Consider the following 23969-nt stretch of genomic DNA (forward strand, 5'->3'; position numbering starts at 1 on the left):
GTGAGTGTGTGTGTAAGAGAGTGTGAGTGTGTGTAAGAGAGGGTGCGCGTGTGTGTGAGTGATAAGGTGAGCGTGTGTGTGAGAAGGTGAGTGTGTGTGTGAGAGGGTGAGCGTGTGTGTGAGAGAGAGGCGTGTGTGTGTGTGAGAAAGACGGTGAGATTGTGTGTGTGTGTGAGACATGGTGAGATTGTGTGTGTGTGAGACGGTGAGCTTGTGTGCGTGTGAGAGAGGGTGAGATTGTTTATGTGTGTGAGAAAGACGGTGAGATTGTGTGTGTGAGAGACAGGGTGAGATTGTGTGTGTATGAGAGAGAGGGAGATTGTGTGTGTGTGAGAGAGGGTGAGATTGTGTGTGTGTGAGAGAGGGTGAGGTTGTGTGTGTGTGAGAGAGGGTGGGATTGTGTGTGTGCGAGAGTGGGTGGGATTGTGTGTGTGTGAGAGAGGGTGGGATTGTGTGTGTGAGAGAGGGTGGGATTGTGTGTGTGTGAGAGAGGGTGAGATTGTGTGTAAGAGGGTGAGATTGTGTGTATGTAAGAGAGGGTGAGTGTGTGTGTGAGAGGTAGAGTGTGTGTGTGTGTAAGAGAGGGTGAGCGTGTGTGTGAGAGTGAGGGTGAGCGTGTATGTGAGAGTGAGTGTGAGCGTGTGTGTGAGAGGGTGAGCATGTGTGTGAGAGGGAGATTGAGCGTGTGTGTGAGAGAGAGGCCTGTGTGTGTGTGTGAGAAACGGTGAGTGTGTGTGCGTGTGACAGAGGGTGTGTGTGTGAGAGAGGGTGAGCGTGTGTGTGTGAGAGAGGGTGAGCGTGTGTGTGTCTGAGAGAGGGTGAGCGTGTGTGTGTCTGTGAGAGAGGTTGAGTGTGCGTGTATGTGAGAGAAAGGGTGAGCATGTGTGTGTGTGTGTATGAGAGATGGTGAGCGTGTGAGTGTGTGTGAGAGGGGTGCATGTGTGTGTGTGAGACGGTTAGCTTGTGTGCGTGTGTGTGAGAGAGATGGTGAGCGTGAGTGTGTGGGTGAGAGAGGGTGAGCGCGCGTGTGTGTGTGTGAGAGAGGGTGAGAGTGCGTGTGTGTGAGAGAGAGGGTGTGCATGTATGTATCAGAGAAGGATAGCGTGTGTGCGTGTGTGTGAGAGAGGGTGAGGATGTGTGTGTGAGAGACCGTTAGCGTGTGTGTGTGAGAGGGTGAGCGTGTGTGTGAGAGGGAGGTTGAGCGTGTGTGTGAGAGAGAGGCCTGTGTGTGTGTGAGAGAGACGGTGAGTGTGTGTGTGTGTGTGAGAAACGGTGAGTGTGTGTGTGTGTGACAGAGTGTGTGCGTGTGTGTGAGAGAGAGCCTGTCTGTGTGTGAGAGAGACGGTGAGTGTGTGTGTGTGTGTGAGAAACGGTGAGTGTGTGTGTGTGACAGGGGGTGTGTGTGTGTGTGAGAGAGGGTGAGCGTGTATGTGTGTGATAGCGGGTGAGCGTGCGTGTGTGAGAGAGAGTGAGCGTGGTGTGAGAGAGAAGGTGAGCGTGGGTGTGAGAGTGTGAGTGTGTGTCTGAGAGAGAGGATGATGTGCATGTGTGAGAGAGAGGATGATGTGCATGTGTGAGAGAGAGGGTAAGATTGTGTGTGTGTGAGAGAGGGTGAGATTGTGTGTTTGTGTGAGAGAGGGTGAGATTGTGTGTGTGTGCGTGAGAGGGAGGTTGTGTGTGAGAGAGAGGGAGGTTGTGTGTGAGAGAGAGGGAGGTTGTGTGTGTGTGTGAGAGAAGCTGAGATTGTGTGTGTGTGAGAGAGGATGGGATTGTGTGTGTGAGAGAGAGGATGGGATTGTGTGTGTGAGAGAGAGGGTGAGATTGTGTGTGTGTGTGAGAGAGGGTGTGATTGTGTGTGTGTGTGAGAGAGAGGGTGAGATTGTGTGTGTCAGAGAGGGTGAGATTGTGTGCCTGTGTGAGAGGGTGAGCGTCCGTGTGAGAGAGGGTGAGCGTGCGTGTGAGAGAGAGGGTAAGCGTGCGTGTGAGAGAGAGGCTGAGCATGCGTGTGAGAGGGAGGGTGCGATTGTGTGTGAGACAGGGTGAGATTGCGTATGTGTGAGACGGTGAGATTGTGTGTGTGAGAGAGGGTGAGATGGTGTGTGTGTGAGAGAGGGTGAGATGGTGTGTGTGTCAGAGAGGGTGAGAAAGACGGTGAGATTGTGTGTGTGTGTGAGACATGGCGAGATTGTGTGTGTGTGTGTGAGACGGTGAGCTTGTGTGTGTGTGAGAGAGAGGGAGATTGTTTATGTGTGTGAGAAAGACGGTGAGATTGTGTGTGTGAGAGACAGGGTGAGATTGTGTGTGTATGAGAGAGAGGGAGATTGTGTGTGTGTGAGAGAGGGTGAGATTGTGTGTGTGTGAGAGAGGGTGAGATTGTGTGTGTGAGAGAGAGGGTGAGATTGTGTGTGTGAGAGAGAGGGGGAGATTGTGTGTGTGAGAGAGAGGGTGAGATTGTGTGTGTGTGAGTGAGGGTGGGATTGTGTGTGTGTGAGTGAGGGTGGGATTGTGCGTGTGTGAGAGAGGGTGGGATTGTGTGTGCGTGAGTGAGGGTGAGTGTCCGTGTGAGAGAGGGTGAGCGTGCGTGTGAGAGAGAGGGTAAGCGTGCGTGTGAGAGAGAGGGTGAGCATGCGTGTGAGAGGGAGGGTGAGATTGTGTGTGTGAGAGAGAGGGTGAGATTGTGTGTGTGTGAGTGAGGGTGGGATTGTGTGTGTGTGAGTGAGGGTGGGATTGTTTGTGTGTGAGAGAGGGCGGGATTGTTTGTGTGTGAGAGAGGGTGGGATTGTGTGTGTGTGAGAGAGGGTGAGATTGTGTGTGTGTGAGAGAGGGTGAGATTGTGTGTGTGTGAGAGAGGGTGGGATTGTGTGTGTGTGAGAGAGGGTTAGATTGTGTGTGTGTAAGAGAGGGTGAGTGTGTTTGTAAGAGAGGGTGAGTGTGTGTGTGTGAGTGAGGGTTAGCGTGTGTGTGAGAGTGAGGGTGAGCGTGTGTGTGAGAGAGAGGCGTGTGTGTGTGTGAGAGACGGTGAGCATATGTGTGTGTGTGTGTGTGAGAAACGGTGAGTGTGTGTGTGTGAGAGAGGGTGAGCGTGTGTGTGAGAGGGAGGTTGAGCGTGTGTGTGAGAGAGAGGCCTGTGTGTGTGTGAGAGACGGTGAGTGTGTGTGTGTGTGAGAAACGGTGAGTGTGTGTGTGTGAGAGAGGGTGAGCGTGTGTGTGTGTGAGAGAGGGTGAGCGTGTGTGTGTCTGTGAGAGAGGGTGAGCGTGTGTGTGTGTGAGAGAGAGGGTGAGCGTGTGTGTGAGTGAGAGACGGTTAGCTTGTGTGCGTGTGTGTGAGAGAGATGGTGAGCGTGCGTGTGTGGGTGAGAGAGGGTGAGCGCGCGTGTGTGTGTGTGAGAGAGGGTGAGCACGCGTGTGTGTGTGAGAGAGGGTGAGCGCGCGTGTGTGTGTGAGAGAGGGTGAGCGTGCGTGTGTGTGAGAGAGAGGGTGTGCCTGTATGTGTCAGAGAAGGTTAGCGTGTGTGCGTGTGTGTGAGGGTGAGCGTGTGTGTGCGTATAAGAGAGGGTGAGCGTGTGTGTGCGTGTGAGAGAGGGTGAGCGTGCGTGTGTGTGAGAGAGGGTGAGTGTGTGTGTGTGTGAGGGTGAGCGTGTGTGTGTGTGAGAGAGTTAGCGTGTGTGTGTGTGTGAGAGAGGGTGAGCGTGTATGTATGTGAGAGAGGGTAAGCGTGTGTGTGTGTGTGTGTGAGAGAGAGGGTGAGCATGTGTGTGTGAGAGATGGTTAGCGTGTGTGCGTGTGTGTGAGAGAGAGGGTGAGCGTGTGTGTGAGAGGGAGGTTGAGCGTGTGTGTGAGAGAGAGGCCTGTGTGTGTGTGTGAGAGACGGTGAGTGTGTGTGTGTGTGTGAGAAACGGTGAGTGTGTGTGTGTGACAGAGGGTGTGTGTGTGTGTGAGAGTGGGTGAGTGTGTGTGTGTGTGAGAGAGGGTGAGCGTGTGTGTGTGTGAGAGAGGGTGAGCGTGCGTGTGACAGAGAGGCTGAGATTGTGTGTGTGTGAGAGAGGGTGAGATTGTGTGTATGTGAGAGAGGGTGAGATTGTGTGTGTGAGAGAGAGTGAGATTGTGTGTGTGAGAGAGGGTGAGATTGTGTGTGTGTGAGAGAGGGTGAGCGTGTGTGTGTGTGAGAGAGGGTGAGCGTGTGTGTGTGTGAGAGAGGGTGAGCGTGCGTGTGTGTGAGAGAGGGTGAGCGTGTGTGTGTGTGAGAGAGGGTGAGCGTGCGTGTGACAGAGAGGCTGAGATTGTGTGTGTGTGAGAGAGGGTGAGATTGTGTGTGTGTGAGAGAGGGTGAGATTGTGTGTGTGTGAGAGAGGGTGAGACTGTGTGTGTGAGAGAAGGTGAGATTGTGTGTGTGAGAGAGAGGGTGAGATGGTGTGTGTGTGTGAGAGAGGGTGAGATTGTGTGTGTGAGAGAGAGGGTGAGCGTGTGTGTGAGAGAGAGGGTGAGCGTGTGTGTGAGAGAGAGGGTGAGATTGTATGTGTGTGTGTGAGAGAGAGTGAGCGTGCGTGTGAGAGAGAGGGTGAGCGTGCATGTGAGAGAGAGGGTGAGCGTGTCTGTGAGAGAGGGTGAGATTGTGTATGTATGAGAGGGTGAGATTGTTTGTGTGTGTGAGAGAGGGTGAGATTGTGTGTGTGTGTGTGTGAGAGAGAGTGAGCATGTGTGTGTGTGAGAGAGAGTGAGATTGTGCGTGTGTGAGAGTGGGTGAAATTGTGCGTGTGTGAGAGTGGGTGAAATTGTGCGTGTGTGAGAGTGGGTGAAATTGTGCGTGTGTGAGAGTGGGTGAAATTGTGCATGTGTGAGAGTGGGTGAAATTGTGCGTGTGTGAGAGTGGGTTAAATTGTGTGTGTGTGAGAGAGGGTGAGATTGTGTGTATGTGAGAGACGGTGAGATTGTGTGTGTGAGAGAGGGTGAGATTGTGTATGTGTGAGAGAGGTTGAGCGTGCGTGGGAGAGAGAGGCTGAGCGTGCGTGTGAGCGAGAGGGTGAGCGTGTGTGTGACAGAGAGGGTGAGCGTGCGTGGGAGAGAGAGGCTGAGCGTGCGTGTGAGCGAGAGGGTGAGCGTGCGTGTGACAGAGAGGGTGAGCGTGCGTGTGTGAGAGAGGGTGAGCATGCGTGTGTTTGAGAGAGATGGTGAGATTGTGTGTGTGTCAGAGAGGGTGAGCGTGTGTGAGAGTGGGTGTGCGTGCCTGTGTGAGAGAGGTTTTAGGTTGCGTGTGAGATAGAGGGTGTGCGTGTTGTGTGTGAGAGAGATATTAGGGTGCATGTGAGATAGAGGGTTTGCATGTGTGTGTGAGAGACGGTTAGCGTGTGTGTGTGAGAGAGGGTGAGATTGTGTGTGTGTGAGAGAGGGTGAGCGTGTGTGTGTGTGAGAGAGGGTGAGATTGTGTGTGTGTATGTAAGAGAGGGTGAGATTGTGTGTGTGTGTGAGAGAGGGTGAGCGTGTGTGTGTGTGAGAGAGGGTGAGCGTGTGTGTGTGTGAGAGCGGGTGAGCGTGCGTGTGACAGAGAGGCTGAGATTGTGTGTGTGTGAGAGAGGGTGAGATTGTGTGTATGTGAGAGAGGGTGAGATTGTGTGTGTGAGAGAGGGTGAGATTATGTGTGTGAGAGAGGGTGAGATTGTGTGTGTGTGAGAGAGGGTGAGCGTGTGTGTGTGTGAGAGAGGGTGAGCGTGTGTGTGTGTGAGAGAGGGTGAGCGTGTGTGTGTGTGAGAGAGGGTGAGCGTGCGTGTGTGTGAGAGAGGGTGAGCGTGTGTGTGTGTGTGAGAGAGGGTGAGCGTGCGTGTGACAGAGAGGCTGAGATTGTGTGTGTGTGAGAGAGGGTGAGATTGTGTGTGTGTGAGAGAGGGTGAGATTGTGTGTGTGTGAGAGAGGGTGAGATTGTGTGTGTGTGAGAGAGGGTGTGATTGTGTATGTGTGAGAGAGGGTGAGATTGTGTGTGTGTGAGAGAGGGTGAGATTGTGTGTGTGTGAGAGAGGGTGAGATTGTGTGTGTGTGAGAGAGGGTGAGATTGTGTGTGTGTGAGAGAGGGTGAGATTGGGTGTGTGTGTGAGAGAGGGTGAGATTGGGTGTGTGTGTGAGAGAGGGTGAGATTGTATGTGTGTGAGGGAGGGTGAGATTGTGCGTGTGTGTGAGAGAGGGTGGGATTGTGTGTGTGTGAGAGAGGGTGAGATTGTGTGTGTGAGAGGGAGGGTGAGATTGTGCGTGTGTGTGAGAGAGGGTGAGATTGTGTGTGTGTGTGTAAGAAAGGGTGAGCGTGTGTGTGTGAGAGAGGGTGAGCATGTGTGTGTGAGAGAGGGTTAACGTGTGTGTGTGAGAAATGTTGAGCGTGTGTGTGAGAGAGCGGGTGAGCATGTGTGTGAGATGGAGGGTGAGCGTGTGTGTGTGTGTGAGAGACGGTGAGCATGTGTGTGCGTGTGAGAGAGGGTGAGCATGCGTGTGCGTGTGAGAGAGGGTGAGCGTGCGTGTGTGTGAGAGAGGGTGAGCGTGCATGTGTGTGTGAGAGAGGGTGAGCGTGTGTGTGTGTGTGAGAGAGGGTGAGCGTGTGTGTGTGTGAGAGAGGGTGAGCGTGTGTGTGTGTGAGAGAGGGTGAGCGTGTGTGTGTGTGTGAGAGAGTTAGCGTGTGTGTGTGTGTGTGAGAGAGGCCTGTGTGTGTGTGTGAGAGACGGTGTGTGTGTGTGAGAAACGGTGAGTGTGTGTGTGTGACAGAGGGTGTGTGTGCGTGAGAGAGGGTGTGTGTGTGCGTGAGAGAGGGTGAGCGTGTATGTGTGTGAGAGAGGGTGAGCGTGCGTGTGTGATAGCGGGTGAGCGTGCGTGTGTGAGAGAGAGTGAGCGTGGTGTGAGAGCGAAGGTGAGCGTGGTGTGAGAGCGAAGGTGAGCGTGGGTTTGAGAGAGAGTGTGAGTGTGCGTCTGAGAGAGAGGATGATGTGTGTGTGTGTGAGAGAGGGTAAGATTGTGTGTGTGTGAGAGAGGGTGAGATTGTGTGTGTGTGAGAGAGGGTGAGATTGTGTGTGTGAGAGAGAGAGGGAGGTTGTGTGTGAGAGAGAGGGAGATTGTGTGTGTGTAAGAGAAGGTGAGATTGTGTGTGTGTGAGTGAGGGTGGGATTGTGTGTGTGTGAGAGAGGGTGAGATTGTGTGTATGTGAGAGAGGGTGGGATTGTGTGTGTTTAAGAGAGGGTGAGTGTGTTTGTAAGAGGGTGAGTGTGAATGTGAGAGTGAGGGTGAGCGTGTGTGTGAGAGTGAGGGTGAGCGTGTGTGTGAGAGAGGGTGAGCGTGTGTGTGAGTGAGAAGGTGAGCGTGTGTGTGAGAGGGTGAGCGCGTGTGTGTGAGAGAGAGGGTGAGCGCCTGTGTGAGAGAGAGGCGTGTGTGTGTGTGTGAGAGACGGTGAGCATATGTATGTGTGTGTGTGTGAGAAACGGTGAGTGTGTGTGTGTGTGTGAGAGGGTGAGCGTGTGTGTATGTGAGAGAGGGTGTGCGTGTGTGTGTGTGTGAGAGAGGGTGAGCATGTGTGTGTGAGAGACGGTTAGCGTGTGTGCGTGTGTGTGAGAGAGAGGGTGAGCGTGTGTGTGAGAGGGAGGTTGAGTGTGTGTGTGTGTGTGTGAGAGATGGTGAGTGTGTGTGTGTTTGTGAGAAACGGTGAGTGTGTGCGTGTGTGACAGAGGGTGTGTGTGTGAGAGAGGGTGAGCGTGTGTGTGTGTGTGAGAGAGGGTGAGCGTGTGTGTGTGTGAGAGAGGGTGAGCATGTGTGTGTCTGTGAGAGAGGGTGAGCGTGTGTGTGTCTGTGAGAGAGGGTGGCGTGTGTGTGTGTGAGAGAGGGTGAGCGTGTGTGTGTGTGTGTTTATGAGAGATGGTGAGCGTGTGAGTGTGTGTGAGAGGGGTGCATGTGTGTGTGAGAGATGGTTCGCTTGGGTGCGTGTGTGTGAGAGAGAGGGTGAGCGTGCGTGTGTGTGTGTAAAAGAGGGTGAGCGTGCGTGTGTGTGAGAGGGTGTGCATGTATGTATCAGAGAAGGTTAGCGTGTGTGTGTGAGAGAGAGGGTGAGCGTGCGTGTGCGTGTGAGAGGGTGAGCGTGCGTGTGCGTGTGAGAGAGGGTGAGCGTGCGTGTGAGAGAGGGTGAGCGTGCATGTGTGTGTGAGAGAGGGTGAGCGTGCGTGTGTGATAGCAGGTGAGCGTGCGTGTGTGAGAGAGAGTGAGTGTGGTGTGAGAGAGAGTGAGCGTGCGTGTGAGAGAGAGGGTGATGTGTGTGTGTGAGAGAGGGTGAGATTGTGTGTGTATGAGAGAGGGTGAGATTGTGTGTGTGTGAGAGAGGGTGAGATTGTGTGTGTGTGAGACAGGGTGAGATTGTGTGTGTGTGTGAGAGAGGGTGAGATTGTTTGTGTGTGAGAGAGGGTGGGATTGTGTGTGTGTGAGAGAGGGTGAGATTGTGTATGTGTGAGAGAAGCTGAGATTGTGTGTGTGTGAGAGAGGGTGGGATTGTGTGTGTGAGAGAGGGTGGGATTGTGTGTGTGAGAGAGAGGGTGGGATTGTGTGTGTGAGAGAGAGGGTGAGATTGTGTGTGTGTGTGAGAGAGGGTGAGATTGTGTGTGTGTGTGAGAGAGGGTGAGATTGTGTGTGTGAGAGAGGGTGAGATTGTGTGTGTGTGTGAGGGTGAGATTGTGTGTGTCTGTGAGAGAGGGTGAGCGTGTGTGTGTCTGTGAGAGAGGGTGGCGTGTGTGTGTGTGAGAGAGGGTGAGCGTGTGTGTGTGTGTGTGTATGAGAGATGGTGAGCGTGTGAGTGTGTGTGAGAGGGGTGCATGTGTGTGTGAGAGACGGTTCGCTTGGGTGCGTGTGTGTGAGAGAGAGGGTGAGCGTGCGTGTGTGTGTGTAAAAGAGGGTGATCGTGCGTGTGTGTGAGAGGGTGTGCATGTATGTATCAGAGAAGGTTAGCGTGTGTGTGTGAGAGAGAGGGTGAGCGTGCGTGTGCGTGTGAGAGAGGGTGAGCGTGCGTGTGAGAGAGGGTGAGCGTGCATGTGTGTGTGAGAGAGGGTGAGCGTGCGTGTGTGATAGCAGGTGAGCGTGCGTGTGTGAGAGAGAGTGAGTGTGGTGTGAGAGAGAGTGAGCGGGCGTGTGAGAGGGTGATGTGTGTGTGTGAGAGAGGGTGAGATTGTGTGTGTATGAGAGAGGGTGAGATTGTGTGTGTGTGAGAGAGGGTGAGATTGTGTGTGTGTGAGACAGGGTGAGATTGTGTGTGTGTGTGAGAGAGGGTGAGATTGTTTGTGTGTGAGAGAGGGTGGGATTGTGTGTGTGTGAGAGAGGGTGAGATTGTGTATGTGTGAGAGAAGCTGAGATTGTGTGTGTGAGAGAGAGGGTGGGATTGTGTGTGTGAGAGAGGGTGTGATTGTGTGTGTGAGAGAGAGGGTGAGATTGTGTGTGTGTGTGAGAGAGGGTGAGATTGTGTGTGTGTGTATGAGAGAGGGTGAGATTGTGTGTGTGTGTGAGGGTGAGATTGTGTGTGTGTGTGTGAGAGAGGGTGAGATTGTGTGTGTGTGTGAGAGAGGGTGAAATTGTGTGTGTGTGTGTGAGAGAGGGTGAGATTGTCTGTGCGTGTGAGAGGGTGAGCGTGCGTGTGTGAGAGAGGGTGAGATTGTCTGTGTGTGTGTGTGAGAGGGTGAGCGTGCGTGTGAGAGAGGGTGAGCTTACGTGTGAGAGGGAGGGTGAGATTGTGCGTGTGTGTGAGACAGGGTGAGATTGTGTGTGTGTGAGAGAGGGTGAGATTGTGTGTGAGAGAGGGTGGGATTGTGTGTGTGTGAGAGAGGGTGGGATTGTGTGTGTGTGAGAGTGGGTGAGATTGTGTGTGTGTAAGAGAGGGTTGAGATTGTGTGTGTAAGAGACGGTGAGTGTGTGTGCAAGAGACTGTGAGTGTGTGTAAGAGAGGGTTAGCGTGTGTGTGAGTGAGAAGGTGAGTGTGTGTGTGAGAAGGTGAGCGTGTGTGTGAAGGGTGAGTGCGTGTGTGAGAGAGAGGCGTGTGTGTGTGTGTGAGAGACGGTGAGATTGTGTGTGTGTGAGTGACGGTGAGATTGTGTGTGTGTGTGAGAGAGAGGGAGATTGTGTGTGTGTGTGAGAGAGGATGAGATTGTGTGTGTGTGTGAGAGAGTGTGAGTGTGTGTAAGAGAAGGTGAGCGTGTGTGTGAGAAAGTGAGTGTGTGTGTGAGAGGGTGAGCGCGTGTGTGAGAGAGAGGCGTGCGTGTGTGAGAAACGGGCAGTGTGTGTGTGTGTGAGAGAGGGTGAGCGTGTGTGTATGCGAGAGAGGGTGAGCGTGTGTGTGAGAAAGGGTGAGCATGTGTGTGTGAGAGACGGTTTGCGTGTGTGTGAGAGATGGTTTGCGTGTGTGTGAGAGAGGGTGAGCGTGTGTGTGAGAGAGAGGGTGAGCGTGTGTGTGAGAGAGAGGCATGTGTGTGTGTGTGAGAGATGGTGAGTGTGTGTGTGTGACAGAGGGTGTGTGTGTGTGAGAGAGGGTGAGCGTGTGTGTGTGTGAGAGAGGGTGAGCGTGTGTGTGTCAGAGAGGGTGAGCGTGTGTGTGTGAGAGAGGGTGAGCGTGTGTGTGTGTGAGAGAGGGTGAACATGTGTGTGTGAGAGAGGGTGCGCTTGTGTGTGTGTGAGAGAGGGTGAGCGTGTGTGTGTGTGTGTGTGTAAGAGAGGGTGTGCGTGTGTGTGTGTGTGTGAGAGAGGGTGAGCATGTGATTGTGTGAGAGAGCGGGTGAGCGTGTGTGTGTGAGAGAGAGAGTGTGCATGTGTGTGTCAGAGACGGTTAGCGTGTGTGCGTGTGTGTGAGAGAGAGGGTGAGCGTGCATGTGTGTGTGAGGGAGGGTGAGCATGCGTGTGTGTGAGAGATGGTGAGCGTGTGTGTGTGAGAGGGTGAGCGTGCATGTGTGTGAGAGGGTGAGCGTGCGTGTGTGAGAGAGGGTGAGCATGTGTGTGTGTGAGGGTGAGTGTGTGTGTGTGTGAGTTAAAGTGAGCGTGTGTGTTTGTGAGAGTGAGCGTGTGTGAGAGAGGGTGATCATGTGTGTGTGAGAAGAGGTGAGCATGTCAGTGTGTGTGAGAGGGGGTGAGTGTGTGTGTGAGAGAGATGGTGAGTGTGTGTGTGTGTGTCAGAGAGAGGGTGTGCATGTGTGTGTGAGAGATGGTTAGCGTGTGTGCCTGTGTGCGAGAGAGAGGGTGAGCGTCCGTGTGTGTGAGAGAGGGTGAGCGTGTGTGTGTGTGAGAGAGGGTGAGTGTGCATGTGTTTGGGAGAGGGTGAGCGTGCGTGTGAGAGGGTGAACGTGCGTGTGTGTGAGAGGGTGAGCGTGCATGTGTGTGAGAGAGGGTGAGCGTGCGTGTGTTTGGGAGAGGGTGAGCGTGCGTGTGAGAGGGTGAACGTGCGTGTGAGAGAGAGGGTGAGCATGCGTGTGAGAGAGAGGGTAGCGTGTGTGGGAGAGGGAGGGTGAGATTGTGTGTGTGTGAGAGAGGGTGAGATTGTGTGTGTGTGAGAGAGGGTGAGCGTGTGTGTGTGTGAGAGAGGGTGAGCGGGTGTGTGTGTGAGAGAGGGTGAGTGGGTGTGTGTGTGAGAGGGTGAGCGTGTGTGTGTGTGAGTGAGGGTGAGCGTGTGTGTGAGTGAAAGAGGGTGAGCGCGTGTGTGTGTGAGAGAGAGGGTGAGCGTGTGTGAGAGAGGGTGAGCATGTGTGTGTGTGTGAGAGAGGTTGAGCGTGCGTGTGAGAGAGAGGGTGAGCGTGCGTGTGGGAGAGAGGGTGAGCGTGCGTGTGAGAGAGAGGGTGAGCGTGCGTGTGAGAGGGAGTGTGAGATTGTGCATGTGTGTGAGACGGTGAGATTGTGTGTGTGCGAGAGAGGGTGAGATTGTGTGTGTGTGTGAGAGAGGGTGAGATTGTGTGTGTGTGTGAGACATGGTGAGATTGAGTGTGTGAGAGACATGGTGAGATTGTGTGTGTGTGAGACAGGGTGAGATTGTGTGTGTGTGAGACAGAGGGAGATTTTGTGTGTGTGTGTGAGAGAGGGTGAGATTGTGTGTGTGTGAGTGAGGGTGGGATTGTGTGTGTGTGAGAGAGTGTGGGATTTTGTGTGTGTGAGAGAGGGCGAGATTGTGTGTGTTTGTAAGAGAGTTTGTGTGTGTGTAAGAGAGGATGAGTGTGTGTGTGAGAGAGAGGGTGAGAGTGTGTGAGAGAGAAGGTGAGCGCATGTGTGAGAGAGAGGGTGTGCGCGTGTGTAAGAGAGAGTGAGCGCGTGTGTGAGAGAGGGTGAGCGTGTGTGTGAGAGAAAGGGTGAGCGCGTGTGTGAGAGAGAGGGTGAGCGCATGTGTAAGGGAGAGGCCTGTGTGTGTTTGAGTGTGAGAGACGGTGAGCAAGTGTGTGTGTGTGTGAGAGAAACGGTGAGTGTGTGTGTGTGTGTGAGTGAGGGTGAGCTTTTGTGTGTGTGAGAGTGGGTGAGCGTGTGTGTGTGTGAGAGAGGGTGAGCGTGTGTTTGTGTGAGAGAGGGTGTGCGTGTGTGTGTGTGTGAGAGAGGGTGAGCTTGTGTGTGTGTGTGAGAGGGTGAGCGTGTGTGTGTGTGTGTGTGTGAGAGATGGTGAGCGTGTGAGTGTGTGAGGGGGTGAGCGTGTGTATGTGAGAGCTAGGGTGAGCGTGTATGTGTGTGAGAGAGATGGTGTGCATGTGTGTGTCAGAGACGGTTAGCGTGTGTGCGTGTGTGTGAGAGAGAGTGTGAGCGTGCATGTGTGTGTGAGAGGGTGAGCGTGCGTGTGTGTAAGAGAGGGTGAGCGTGCATGTGTGTGAGAGAGGGTGAACGTGCGTGTGTGAGAGAGGGTGAACATGCGTGTGTGAGAGAGGGTGAGCGTGTGTGTGTGAGAGAGGGTGAGCGTGTGTGTGTGTGTGAGAGAGGGTGAGCGTGTGTGTGCGTGAGAGAGGGTGAGCGTGTGTGTGTGCGTGAGAGAGGGTGAGCGTGTGTGTGTGCGTGAGAGAGGGTGAGCGTATGTGTGTGTGCGAGAGAGGGTGAGCGTGTGAGTGTGTGTGAGAGAGGGTGTGCATGTGTGTGAGTGACGGTTAGCGTGTGTGCGTGTGTTTTAGAGAGGGTGAGCGTGCATGTGTGAGAGAGAGGGTGAGCGTGCGTGTGAGAGAGAGGGTGAGTGTGCGTGTGAGAGAGAGGGTGAGCGTGCGTGTGAAAGGGAGGGTGAGATTTTGCATGTGTGTGAGACAGGGTGAGATTGTGTGTGTGTGAGAGAGGGTGAGATTGTGTGTTTGTGAGAGAGGGTGAGATTGTGTGTGTGTGTGAGATTGTGTGTGTGTGTGAGAATGCCGGTGAGATTGTGTGTGTGTGAGACAGGGTGAGATTGTGTGTGTGAGAGAGGATGAGCTTGTGTGTGTGAGAGAGGGTGAGATTGTGTGTGAGAGAGGGTGAGATTGTGTGTGTGTGAGAGAGGGTGAGCTTGTGTGTGAGAGAGGGTGAGATTGTGTGTGAGAGAGGGTGAAATTGTGTGTGTGTGTGAGAGAGGGTGAAATTGTGTGTGTGTGAGAGAGAGGGAGATTGTGTGTGTGTGTGTGTGAGAGAGGGTGAGATTGTGTGTTTGTGAGAGAGTGTGAGATTGTGTGTTTGTGAGAGAGGGTGAGATTGTGTGTTTGTGAGAGAGGGTGAGATTGTGTGTGTGTGTGAGATTGTGTGTGTGTGTGAGAATGCTGGTGAGATTGTGTGTGTGTGTGAGACATGGTGAGATTGTGTGTGTGTGAGACATGGTGAGATTGTGTGTGTGTGAGACAGGGTGAGATTGTGAGTGTGTGCGTGAGGGTGGGATTGTGTGTGTGTGAGAGAGTGTGGGATTGTGTGTGTGTGAGAGAGGGTGAGATTATGTGTGTGAGAGAGGGTGAGCTTGTGTGTGTGAGAGAGGGTGAGATTGTGTGTGAGAGAGGGTGAGATTGTGTGTGAGAGAGGGTGAGATTGTGTGTGTGTGAGAGAGAGGGAGATTGTGTGTGTGTGTGAGAGAGGGTGAGATTGTCTGTGTGTGCGTGAGGGTGGGATTGTGTGTGTGTGAGAGAGGGTGAGATTGTGTGTGTGTGAGAGAGGGTGAGATTGTGTGTTTGTGAGAGAGGGTGAGATTGTGTGTGTGTGTGAGATTGTGTGTGTGTGTGAGAATGCTGGTGAGATTGTGTGTGTGTGTGAGACAGGGTGAGATTGTGTGTGTGTGCGTGAGGGTGGGATTGTGTGTGTGTGAGAGAGTGTGGGATTGTGTGTGTGTGAGAGAGGGTGAGCTTGTGTGTGTGAGAGAGGATGAGCTTGTGTGTGTGAGAGAGGGTGAGATTGTGTGTGAGAGAGGGTGAGATTGTGTGTGAGAGAGGGTGAGATTGTGTGTGAGAGAGGGTGAGATTGTGTGTTTGTGAGAGAGGGTGAGATTGTGTGTGTGTGTGAGATTGTGTGTGTGTGTGAGAATGCCGGTGAGATTGTGTGTGTGTGAGACAGGGTGAGATTGTGTGTGTGTGCGTGAGGGTGGGATTGTGTGTGTGTGAAAGAGTGTGGGATTGTGAGTGTGTGAGAGAGGGTGAGCTTGTGTGTGTGAGAGAGGGTGAGCTTGTGTGTGTGAGAGAGGGTGAGCTTGTGTGTGTGAGAGAGGATGAGCTTGTGTGTGTGAGAGAGGGTGAGATTGTGTGTGAGAGAGGGTGAGATTGTGTGTGTGTGAGAGAGGGTGAGCTTGTGTGTGAGAGAGGGTGAGCTTGTGTGTGAGAGAGGGTGAGCTTGTGTGTGAGAGAGGGTGAAATTGTGTGTGTGTGAGAGAGAGGGAGATTTTGTGTGTGTGTGTGAGAGAGGGTGAGATTGTGTGTTTGTGAGAGAGGGTGAGATTGTGTGTTTGTGAGAGAGGGTGAGATTGTGTGTGTGTGTGAGATTGTGTGTGTGTGTGAGAATGCTGGTGAGATTGTGTGTGTGTGTGAGACAGGGTGAGATTGTGTGTGTGTGCGTGAGGGTGGGATTGTGTGTGTGTGAGAGAGTGTGGGATTGTGTGTGTGTGAGAGAGGGTGAGATTGTGTGTGTGAGAGAGGGTGAGATTGTGTGTGAGAGAGGGTGAGATTGTGTGTGAGAGAGGGTGAGATTGTGTGTGTGTGAGAGAGAGGGAGATTGTGTGTGTGTGTGAGAGAGGGTGAGATTGTGTGTGTGTGTGAGAGAGGGTGAGATTGTGTGTGTGTGCGTGAGGGTGGGATTGTGTGTGTGTGAGAGAGTGTGGGATTGTGTGTGTGTGAGAGAGGGTGAGCTTGTCTGTGTGAGAGAGGGTGAGATTGTGTGTGTGAGAGAGGGTGAGATTGTGTGTGTGTGTGTGAGAGAGGGTGAGATTGTGTGTGTGTGTGAGAGAGGGTGAGATTGTGTATGTGTGTGAGAGAGGGTGAGATTGTGTGTGTTTGTTAGAGAGTTTGCGTGTGTGTGTAAGAGAGGGTGAGCGTGTGTGTGAGAGAGAGGGTGAGCGCGTGTGTGAGAGAGAGGGTGAGCGCATGTGTGAGAGAGAGGCGTGTGTGTGTGTGAGAGATGGTGAGCATTTGTGTGTGTGTGTGAGAGAGTAACGGTGAGTGTGTGTGTGTGACAGAGGTTGTGTGTATGTGAGAGAGGGTGAGATTATGTGTGTTTGTGTGAGAGGGTGAGATTGTGTGTCTGTGTGAGAGAGGGTGAGATTGTGCGTATGTGTGTGAGAGAGGATGAGATTGTGCATGTGTGTAAGAGAGGGTTAGCATGTGTGTGTGTGTAAGAGAGGGTGAGCGTCTGTGTGTATAAGAGAGGGTGAGCGTGTGTGTGTATGAGAGGTTGAGTGTGTGTGTGTGAAAGAGCTGGTGAGCGTGTGTGTGAGAGCGAGGCGTTAGCATGTGTGCGAGAGAGGCGTGTGTGTGTGAGACGGTGAGCGTGTGTGTGTGAGAAATGGTGAGCGTGTGTGTGTGTGTGAGAAACCGTGAGCCTGTGTGTGTGTGTGAGGGTCAGTGTGCGTATGTGTGTGTATGAGAGAGTAACGGTGAGTGTGTGTGTGTGACAGAGGTTGTGTGTATGTGAGAGAGGGTGAGATTATGTGTGTTTGTGTGAGAGGGTGAGATTGTGTGTCTGTGTGAGAGAGGGTGAGATTGTGCGTATGTGTGTGAGAGAGGATGAGATTGTGCATGTGTGTAAGAGAGGGTTAGCGTGTGCATGTGTGTAAGAGAGGGTTAGCGTGTGCATGTGTGTAAGAGAGGGTTAGCGTGTGCATGTGTGTAAGAGAGGGTTAGCGTGTGCATGTGTGTAAGAGAGGGTTAGCGTGTGTGTGTGTGTAAGAGAGGGTGAGCGTCTGTGTGTACAAGAGAGGGTGAGCGTGTGTGTGTATGAGAGGTTGAGTGTGTGTGTGTGTAAGAGCTGGTGAGCGTGTGTGTGAGAGCGAGGCGTTAGCATGTGTGCGAGAGAGAGGCGTGTGTGTGTGAGAGACGGTGAGCGTGTGTGTGTGTGTGAGAAACCGTGAGCCTGTGTGTGTGTGTGTGAGGGTCAGTGTGCGTGTGTGTGTGTGTGAGAAACGGTGAGTGTGTGTGAGAGGGTGAGCATGTGTGTGTGTGTGAGAGAGGGTGAGCCCTGTGTGTGTGTGTGTGTGTGTGAGGGAGGATGAGTGTGTGTGTGTGCGTGAGAGAGGGTGAGTGTGTGTGTGTGTGAGAGGGTGAGCATGTGTGTGTGTGTGAGCGGGTGAGTGTGAGAGAGAGGGTGAGCATGTGTGTGTGTGTGTGTGTGAGAGGGAGGACAATTGTGTGTGTGAGAGAGGGTGTTGTGCATGTGTTTATGAGAAAGAGAGGGGATTGTGCATGTGTCTGTGTGAGAGAGAGAAGGTTGAATATGTGTGTGAGAGAGAGAGAAGTTTGAATATGTGTGAGAGAGAGCACGAGTGTGTCTGTGTGAGGCTGTGCGTGTATGATTTTTTTTTAATACTTTCGCAGTATGTGGGCTTCGCTGGCTGGGCAAGCACTTGTTGCCCTTGAGGAATTGGTAGTGAGCTGCCTCCTTGAACTGCTGCAGTCCATGTGGTGTAGGGACACCCACAGTGCTCTTAGGAAGGGAGTTCCAGGATTTTGATCCAGTGTATGTGCATGTGTGAATGTGAGTGCATTTGTGTGTGAGAGAGCGAGGGAGGGATGTGTGTATGTGTGTGTGTGTGTGTGTGTGTATGTGAGACAGAGAGAGGGGTGTGTGTGCGAGAGAGAGCGAGGGGTGTGTGTGCGAGAGAGATCGAGGGGTGTGTGTGCGAGAGAGAGCGAGGGGTGTGTGTGCGAGAGAGAGCGAGGGGTGTGTGTGCGAGAGAGAGCGAGGGGTGTGTGTGCGAGAGAGAGCGAGGGGTGTGTGTGCGAGAGAGAGCGAGGGGTGTGTGTGCGAGAGAGAGCGAGGGGTGTGTGTGCGAGAGAGAGCGAGGGGTGTGTGTGCGAGAGAGAGCGAGGGGTGTGTGTGCGAGAGAGAGCGAGGGGTGTGTGTGCGAGAGAGAGCGAGGGGTGTGTGTGCGAGAGGGAGCGAGGGGTGTGTGTGCGAGAGAGAGCGAGGGGTGTGTGTGCGAGAGAGAGCGAGGGGTGTGTGTGAGAGAGAGAGCGAGGGGTGTGTGTGAGAGAGAGAGCGAGGGGTGTGTGTGAGAGAGAGAGCGAGGGGTGTGTGTGAGAGAGAGAGCGGGGTGGGTGTGTGTGTGTGAGAGAGCGGGGTGGGTGTGTGAGAGAGAGAGAGGGGTGTGTGTGTGTGAGAGAGAGAGAGGGTTGTGTGTGTGAGAGAGGGTTGTGTATGTGTGAGAGAGAGAGAGAGAGGGGTGTGTGTGTGAAAGAGAGAGATGGGGTTGTGTGTGTGTGAGAGAGAGGGTTGTGTGTGTGAGGGAGAGCAAGAGAGGGTTGTGTGTGTGAGGGAGAGCGAGGGGTGTGGGCGTAAGAGAGCATGAGGGGTGTGGGCGTAAGAGGGCGCGAGAGTTGTGGGCATGAGAGAGTGCGGGCGGGTGGCCGCGCAAGTGTATGAGCGAGAGGGTGAGCCTGTGTGAGAGTGAGCAAGAGGGTGAGCGTGTGCGAGAGTGAGCAGGTGGGTGGGCGTGCGAGAGTGTGAGCGAGAGGGTGAGAGTGAGCGAGAGGGTGAGAGTGAGCGAGAGGGTGAGCGTGTGTGAGAGTGAGCGAGTGGATGAGCGTGTGTGAGAGTGAGCAAGAGGGTTAGCGTGTGAGATTGAGCGAGAGGGTTAGCGTGTGAGAGTGAGCGAGAGGGTTAGCGTGTGAGAGTGAGCGAGAGGGTTAGCGTGTGAGAGTGAGCGAGAGGGTTAGCGTGTGAGAGTGAGCGAGAGGGTTAGCGTGTGAGAGTGAGCGAGAGGGTTAGCGTGTGTGAGTGTGAGCGAGAGGGTGAGCGTGTGTGAGAGGGTTAGCGTGTGTGAGAGTGAGCGAGAGGGTGAGCATGTGAGAGTGAGCGAGAGGGTGAGCGTGTGAGAGTGAGCGAGAGGGTGAGTGTGTGAGCGAGAGGGTGAGCGTGTGAGAGTGAGCGAGAGGGTGAGTGTGTGAGCGAGAGGGTGAGCGTGTGTGAGAGTGAGCAAGAGGGTGAGCGTGTGTGAGAGTGAGCAAGAGGGTGATCGTGTGCGAGAGTGAGCGGGTGGGTGGGCGCGCGAGAGTGTGAGCGAGAGGGTGAGCGTGTGTGAGAGTGAGCAAGAGGGTGAGCGTGTGCGAGAGTGAGCAGGTGGGTGGGCGCGCGAGAGTGTGAGCGAGAGGGTGAGAGTGAGCGAGAGGGTGAGAGTGAGCGAGAGGGTGAGCGTGTGTGAGAGTGAGCGAGTGGATGAGCGTGTGTGAGAGTGAGCAAGAGGGTTAGCGTGTGAGATTGAGCGAGAGGGTTAGCGTGTGAGAGTGAGCGAGAGGGTTAGCGTGTGAGAGTGAGCGAGAGGGTTAGCGTGTGAGAGTGAGCGAGAGGGTTAGCGTGTGAGAGTGAGCGAGAGGGTTAGCGTGTGAGAGTGAGCGAGAGGGTTAGCGTGTGTGAGTGTGAGCGAGAGGGTGAGCGTGTGTGAGAGTGAGTGAGAGGGTTAGCGTGTGTGAGAGTGAGCGAGAGGGTGAGCATGTGAGAGTGAGCGAGAGGGTGAGTGTGTGAGCGAGAGGGTGAGCGTGTGAGAGTGAGCGAGAGGGTGAGTGTGTGAGCGAGAGGGTGAGCGTGTGTGAGAGTGAGCAAGAGGGTGAGCATGTGTGAGAGTGAGCAAGAGGGTGAGCGTGTGTGAGAGTGAGCAAGAGGGTGAGCGTGTGTGAGAGTGAGCGAGAGGGTAAGCGTGTGTGAGAGTGAGCGAGAGGGTGAGTGTGTGAGAGTGAGAGAGGGTGTGTGTGTGAGAGTGAGAGAGGGTGTGTGTGAGTGTGAGAGAGAGTGTGTGTATTTGTGAGAGAGAGAGGGAGAAGGGTGGTTAGAGGAAGGGGAAAGTGTGTCTGGCTCACTCCCAGTCTCAGGGATCTCATTCACCCTCACCCCCACACATGAACAGGTACTCTCACCCAATCTTGCAGTGGTGACGGTAAATGAGCACCCTGAGACTAGAGTGAGCTGGACCACATGCTCTCCCCCTTTCACACTCGAATGGTCATCTTAATTTTTTTAAAATGAGTAATAAATAATCAGTTTACTGTGATTTTTTTTCTTTTGCTCAGCTGGTTGTTTCTCTTCATTTGTCAGCTTTTTAAATAAATTCATGTTTAATGTTGTGCCAAACTTTAAAGTTCTGAAATTTGCTGATTGCCACCCCCCTCCTCCCCCACCCCCAGGGTTTGAGAAAAATTGAAATGTGCCCCCTCCCCCCCCTCCCACCATGTGAAAAGTTTTGACAAGCCTACCATAGATAGATAATAGAGCTCAAGGGTTTGGGAGATGCTGTTGAGGGAGTTTTGGTGAATTGCTGCAGTTCACCTTGCACATGGTACGCACTACATCAGTGGTGAAGGGAGTGAATGTTTAAGGTGGTGGATACAGTGTCAATAAAGTGGGCTACTTTGTCCTGGATGGTGTCTAGCTTCTTGAATGCTGTTGGAGCTGCACTCATCCAGGCAAGTGGAGAGTATTCCATCACACTCCTGACTTGTGTCTTGTAGATGGTGGACAGGCTTTGGGGGGTCAGGAAGTGAGTGTTCTGCTGCAAAATTCCCAGTTTCTGACCTGCTTTTGTCGCCACAAGGTTTATATGGCTGGTCCAGTTCAGTTTCTGGTAAACGATAACCTCCAGGATTTTGATAGAGGAGGATTCAGCGATGGTAATGCCATTGATTGTCAAGAGGAGATAGACAGATTCTCTCTTGTTGGAGATGGTCATTGAGTGGCGCATATGTTACTTGTCACTTATCAACCCAAGCCTGACTGTTGTCCAGGTCTTGTTGCAGATGGACTGCTTCAGCACCTGAGGAGTTGCGAATGATGTTGTACATTGGGAAATCATCAGCAAACATCCCTACTTCAGACCTTATGATGGAGAAAAGGTCACTAATGAAACAGCTGTGGATGGTTGGGCTTAGGTAACTAACTGAGGAACTTCTCACTCCCAGGAGTGAGGTGATTGTCCTCCAACAACCACAACTATCTTCCTTTATGCTAGGTATGACTCCAACTATTGGAGAGTTTTCCCCCTGCTTCCCATTGACTACAATTTTACTGGGGCTCTTTGATGCTCCACTCAGTCAAATGCTGCCTTGATGTCAAGGGCAGTCACACTCCCCCGACCTTTTGAGTTCAGCTCTTTTGTCCATATTTGGACCAAGTCTGTAATGAGATTAGGTGCTGAGTGGCTCTGATGAAACCCAAACTGAGGGTAGAATTTTCTGTTCTGGAGACTTAAGTGCTGTGATGAGTGGGGAAGTTGGCGTGATTCCTGCTGGGCATGAGGCTGGTGAACACTCGCAGTATTTTGCTTTTCAACTCATTAATTTTGCATGAGTCAGGATCTCAGCAAATTTCATGGTGGGGTTGGTAGGAAATTGCCCGCCCTGCCATTACCTCATGGAGTCGAAGGTCCTGGCACCATATTTAAAGGGCACTCAAACAGACATTCACTCCTTGCTGGTCAGGAGCTCTGCATTATTCCTCCAGAGTCCTTGCGACCACAGCTTGTACTGGAGAAGTTCGCAGATTTTGACTTTCTAGAGGTCCCGCTGCTTCTTGCTGCTCAGGCCCTAGCTCCTCATGGCTCTGAGCCAACAGGTGAAAAGCCATCTATCTCCATGTCTGGAAGAGAGACATTACCAAGGCAGGGTTGCCTGCAGCCTGCATCATCGAAGCCTTATTGGATGTATGAACGAATTGATGTGATAAAATTAGTGAGCATGTCCTTTACATGTTTCCCCTCCATCTCAAAGCCAGCTGGACAGTGCTAAGTCCTTCAACTAGACATGGCATCTCCACCCTACCCCTCCCAGACAAAGGACATCCTGGAGGACAAGAGATGGATTATCTTCCTGTTCCTACATGAAAGCGGAGACGATGCTCTTTGACCAGGGTGATGAGAGCCATGTGCAGGAAGCTTCACGCGGACACTTTTCTGCTTGACTCCACTACCCTTGTAATTCTATAGAGAGATCATTGCCTTGGCAGCAAAGAAGACCAGCACAATCCCTTGTGAGTCATGACCATTCACCTGGAAGGATGGATGTTTGGAGCTGTGAGTTGGCTGCCCTCTACCAGCATGCTCCTTGGAGGCATCCACATCCTTCCCTCCCTGCCTCTGATTGCAGTCAATGGCAAAGAGCGCAGAATGAACGGCAACTCCACATCTTGCTGGGATCTCGAGGTTATGAGACCCATTGGGTCAGGAACAAACCTGCTGAGTGAAGATCACACTGAGCATTGTTGTCATCCAGTTTCCTCATAATTTATTAGGGTGTCCCTTTAGTCAATCAATTGTGCTGACCTTGAACTCCACCCACCCAAAAAGACCCTCCTCCCACTTTGAGACATTGCCGTTAAACATTGAATGGAGAAATGGTGCATGTAGCTTTCCAGATACGCTGCACCACCTTCTACCCTCCCCCTGTCACCCACCCACCAACTCCCCCTTCCATCATCATAGATCCACCCAATATCACCTTTTGTCACCTTTGAACCTCCCTGGTTTCCCTGGACCCTATAAACATCCACCTCCACATGCCATTCCTCCCCTCAGACCCAACACCCAATACCATCCCCGTGTCCACACTGACCTGCCCCCTCCCGTTATCCTGTCTTTTCCCCCCATGACCCATCTGATGATGAATTCACCTGCCAGACTCACACCCTGCACCTATCACCCTACTGCATCCCCCTTCCTCCCCAGCTCCCCATGGTGTGACTGTTCTCTCTTACCAGCAGTACTCTGAGTTCACTCCCCAGGATCCACCATTGACTTCACCAACCCCACCCTCTAAAAGACACTGCCCCTTTCCCAGACAACCCCCCCGCACCACCTTCCCCCATAAGCCTGCCTCCCCTGTTTATCCTTGGAGCTGCCTGCAATACATGCATTTGAACTGCAACGCTCTTAAAGCTAGATGAAAGCAGCACCTACGTACCTCGAAGTCGTTGATGAATTGAAGCTTGCCAGATGCACACCAGTCACGTACAGTAGTGAAACAGACTGTTCTAATTATCCATTGGCAGGACGCTTAATCTGGAGGGGGAACATGATCCCGGTGAGTGGGCCTTTTAATGAACATTCATGAGATGGAAATGAATGCAAATCTGGTTCAGCGGGAAAGTCGAGCAATCTTTAACTCGCCATCAAGGTCAGGAGAACAAAATTACAGACTGATTTCCAGACAGCGGGAAACAGACTCCAAATTTTATGCCCCCACTGGCCACGATTTCCACCGCTGGCAGGGGCGTTAAATTCCACCCTGTGCATCAGTGAGCAGATTATTGCTGAGTAAGCTGAATAAGTGCTACTTCAAAGCACTATCGATGTCTGCTTGCATCACTTAACTGATGATCAACAGTAGACTGATGGCGTGGTAATTGGCCAGGTTGGATTTGTCCTGCTTTTTTGTGGATGGGACAGACCTGGACAATTTTCCACATTGCTGGGTCGATGCAAGTGTTGTCCCTGTACTGGAATGGCTTGGCTTGGGGCATGGCTAGTTCTGGAGCATAATTCTTTAGTACTATTGCTGGAATGTTTTCTAGACTGATAGCCTTTGCAGTATCTAGTGCCTTCAGCCATTTCTTGATATCATGTCGAATTAATCGAATTGGTTGAGGACTGGCATCTGTGATGCTGGGGACCTTAGGAGGAGGGTGCAACTGACCATTCACTTGGCACTTCTGGCTGAAGATGGCTGCAAATGCTTCAGCCCTGTCTTTTGCACTGATGTGCTGAGCTCCCTTGATGATGGGGATTTAGGAACAAATAACTATCAAAGTTTGCAGATGATGCCAGTCTGGGAGGAATAGCTAACACTGAGGACAAATGCAACATAATACAAGAAAATATTACAAAACTTGCAGTTAAATGAGAAATGAGAATTAACATAGATAAATTAGAGGTGATTAAGTTAGGTAGGAATAATAGAAACATCAACTACACCTTAGACAGTAAGAAACCAAATGGGGGAGAAGACCGAGGGATATGAGTGAATAAATCATTGAAAGCAGCATTGCAGGGCAGCAAAGCAATTAAAATTGCTAAAGCGTTGGGATTTATTTCTGAGTATAGAATTCAAAAGTAGTGAAGTTATGCTAAACTTTGATAGGACTCTGTTCAGCTGCATTTTGAATACTGATCTTCAGGTTATTAATAGTAGGAGCAAGGGTTCAAGTGAATGAAGATGTGGTAAATGAAAGGGAGAGGACAGTGCATGAGAACAAGGTAGCAATAAGAGTAATGATAATCATAGCATGACAGGAAGAGGTAGAGCGTACAAACTAAGGAGTGTACCAGCAGATAAGCCTAGAGTTTGCAAAAGTAGTAAAAAGACAGAATTATAGGTTTTGTATCTGAATGCACGTAG

The 23969-nt window shown here is 52.4% G+C and overlaps 1 protein-coding gene across 1 annotated transcript in view; it reads left to right on the forward strand.

The window, feature by feature from the left end:
* rims2a (regulating synaptic membrane exocytosis 2a) overlaps nucleotides 1–23969 on the forward strand; it is a 1407304-nt gene that overhangs the window by 700201 nt on the left and 683134 nt on the right. The window contains 1 exon segment of the mRNA XM_041189340.1: nucleotides 22151–22173. Coding sequence (XP_041045274.1) covers nucleotides 22151–22173 — 23 coding nt within the window.

Source organism: Carcharodon carcharias, chromosome 6, assembly GCF_017639515.1.
Source record: "Carcharodon carcharias isolate sCarCar2 chromosome 6, sCarCar2.pri, whole genome shotgun sequence".
Lineage (NCBI taxonomy): Eukaryota > Metazoa > Chordata > Chondrichthyes > Lamniformes > Lamnidae > Carcharodon > Carcharodon carcharias.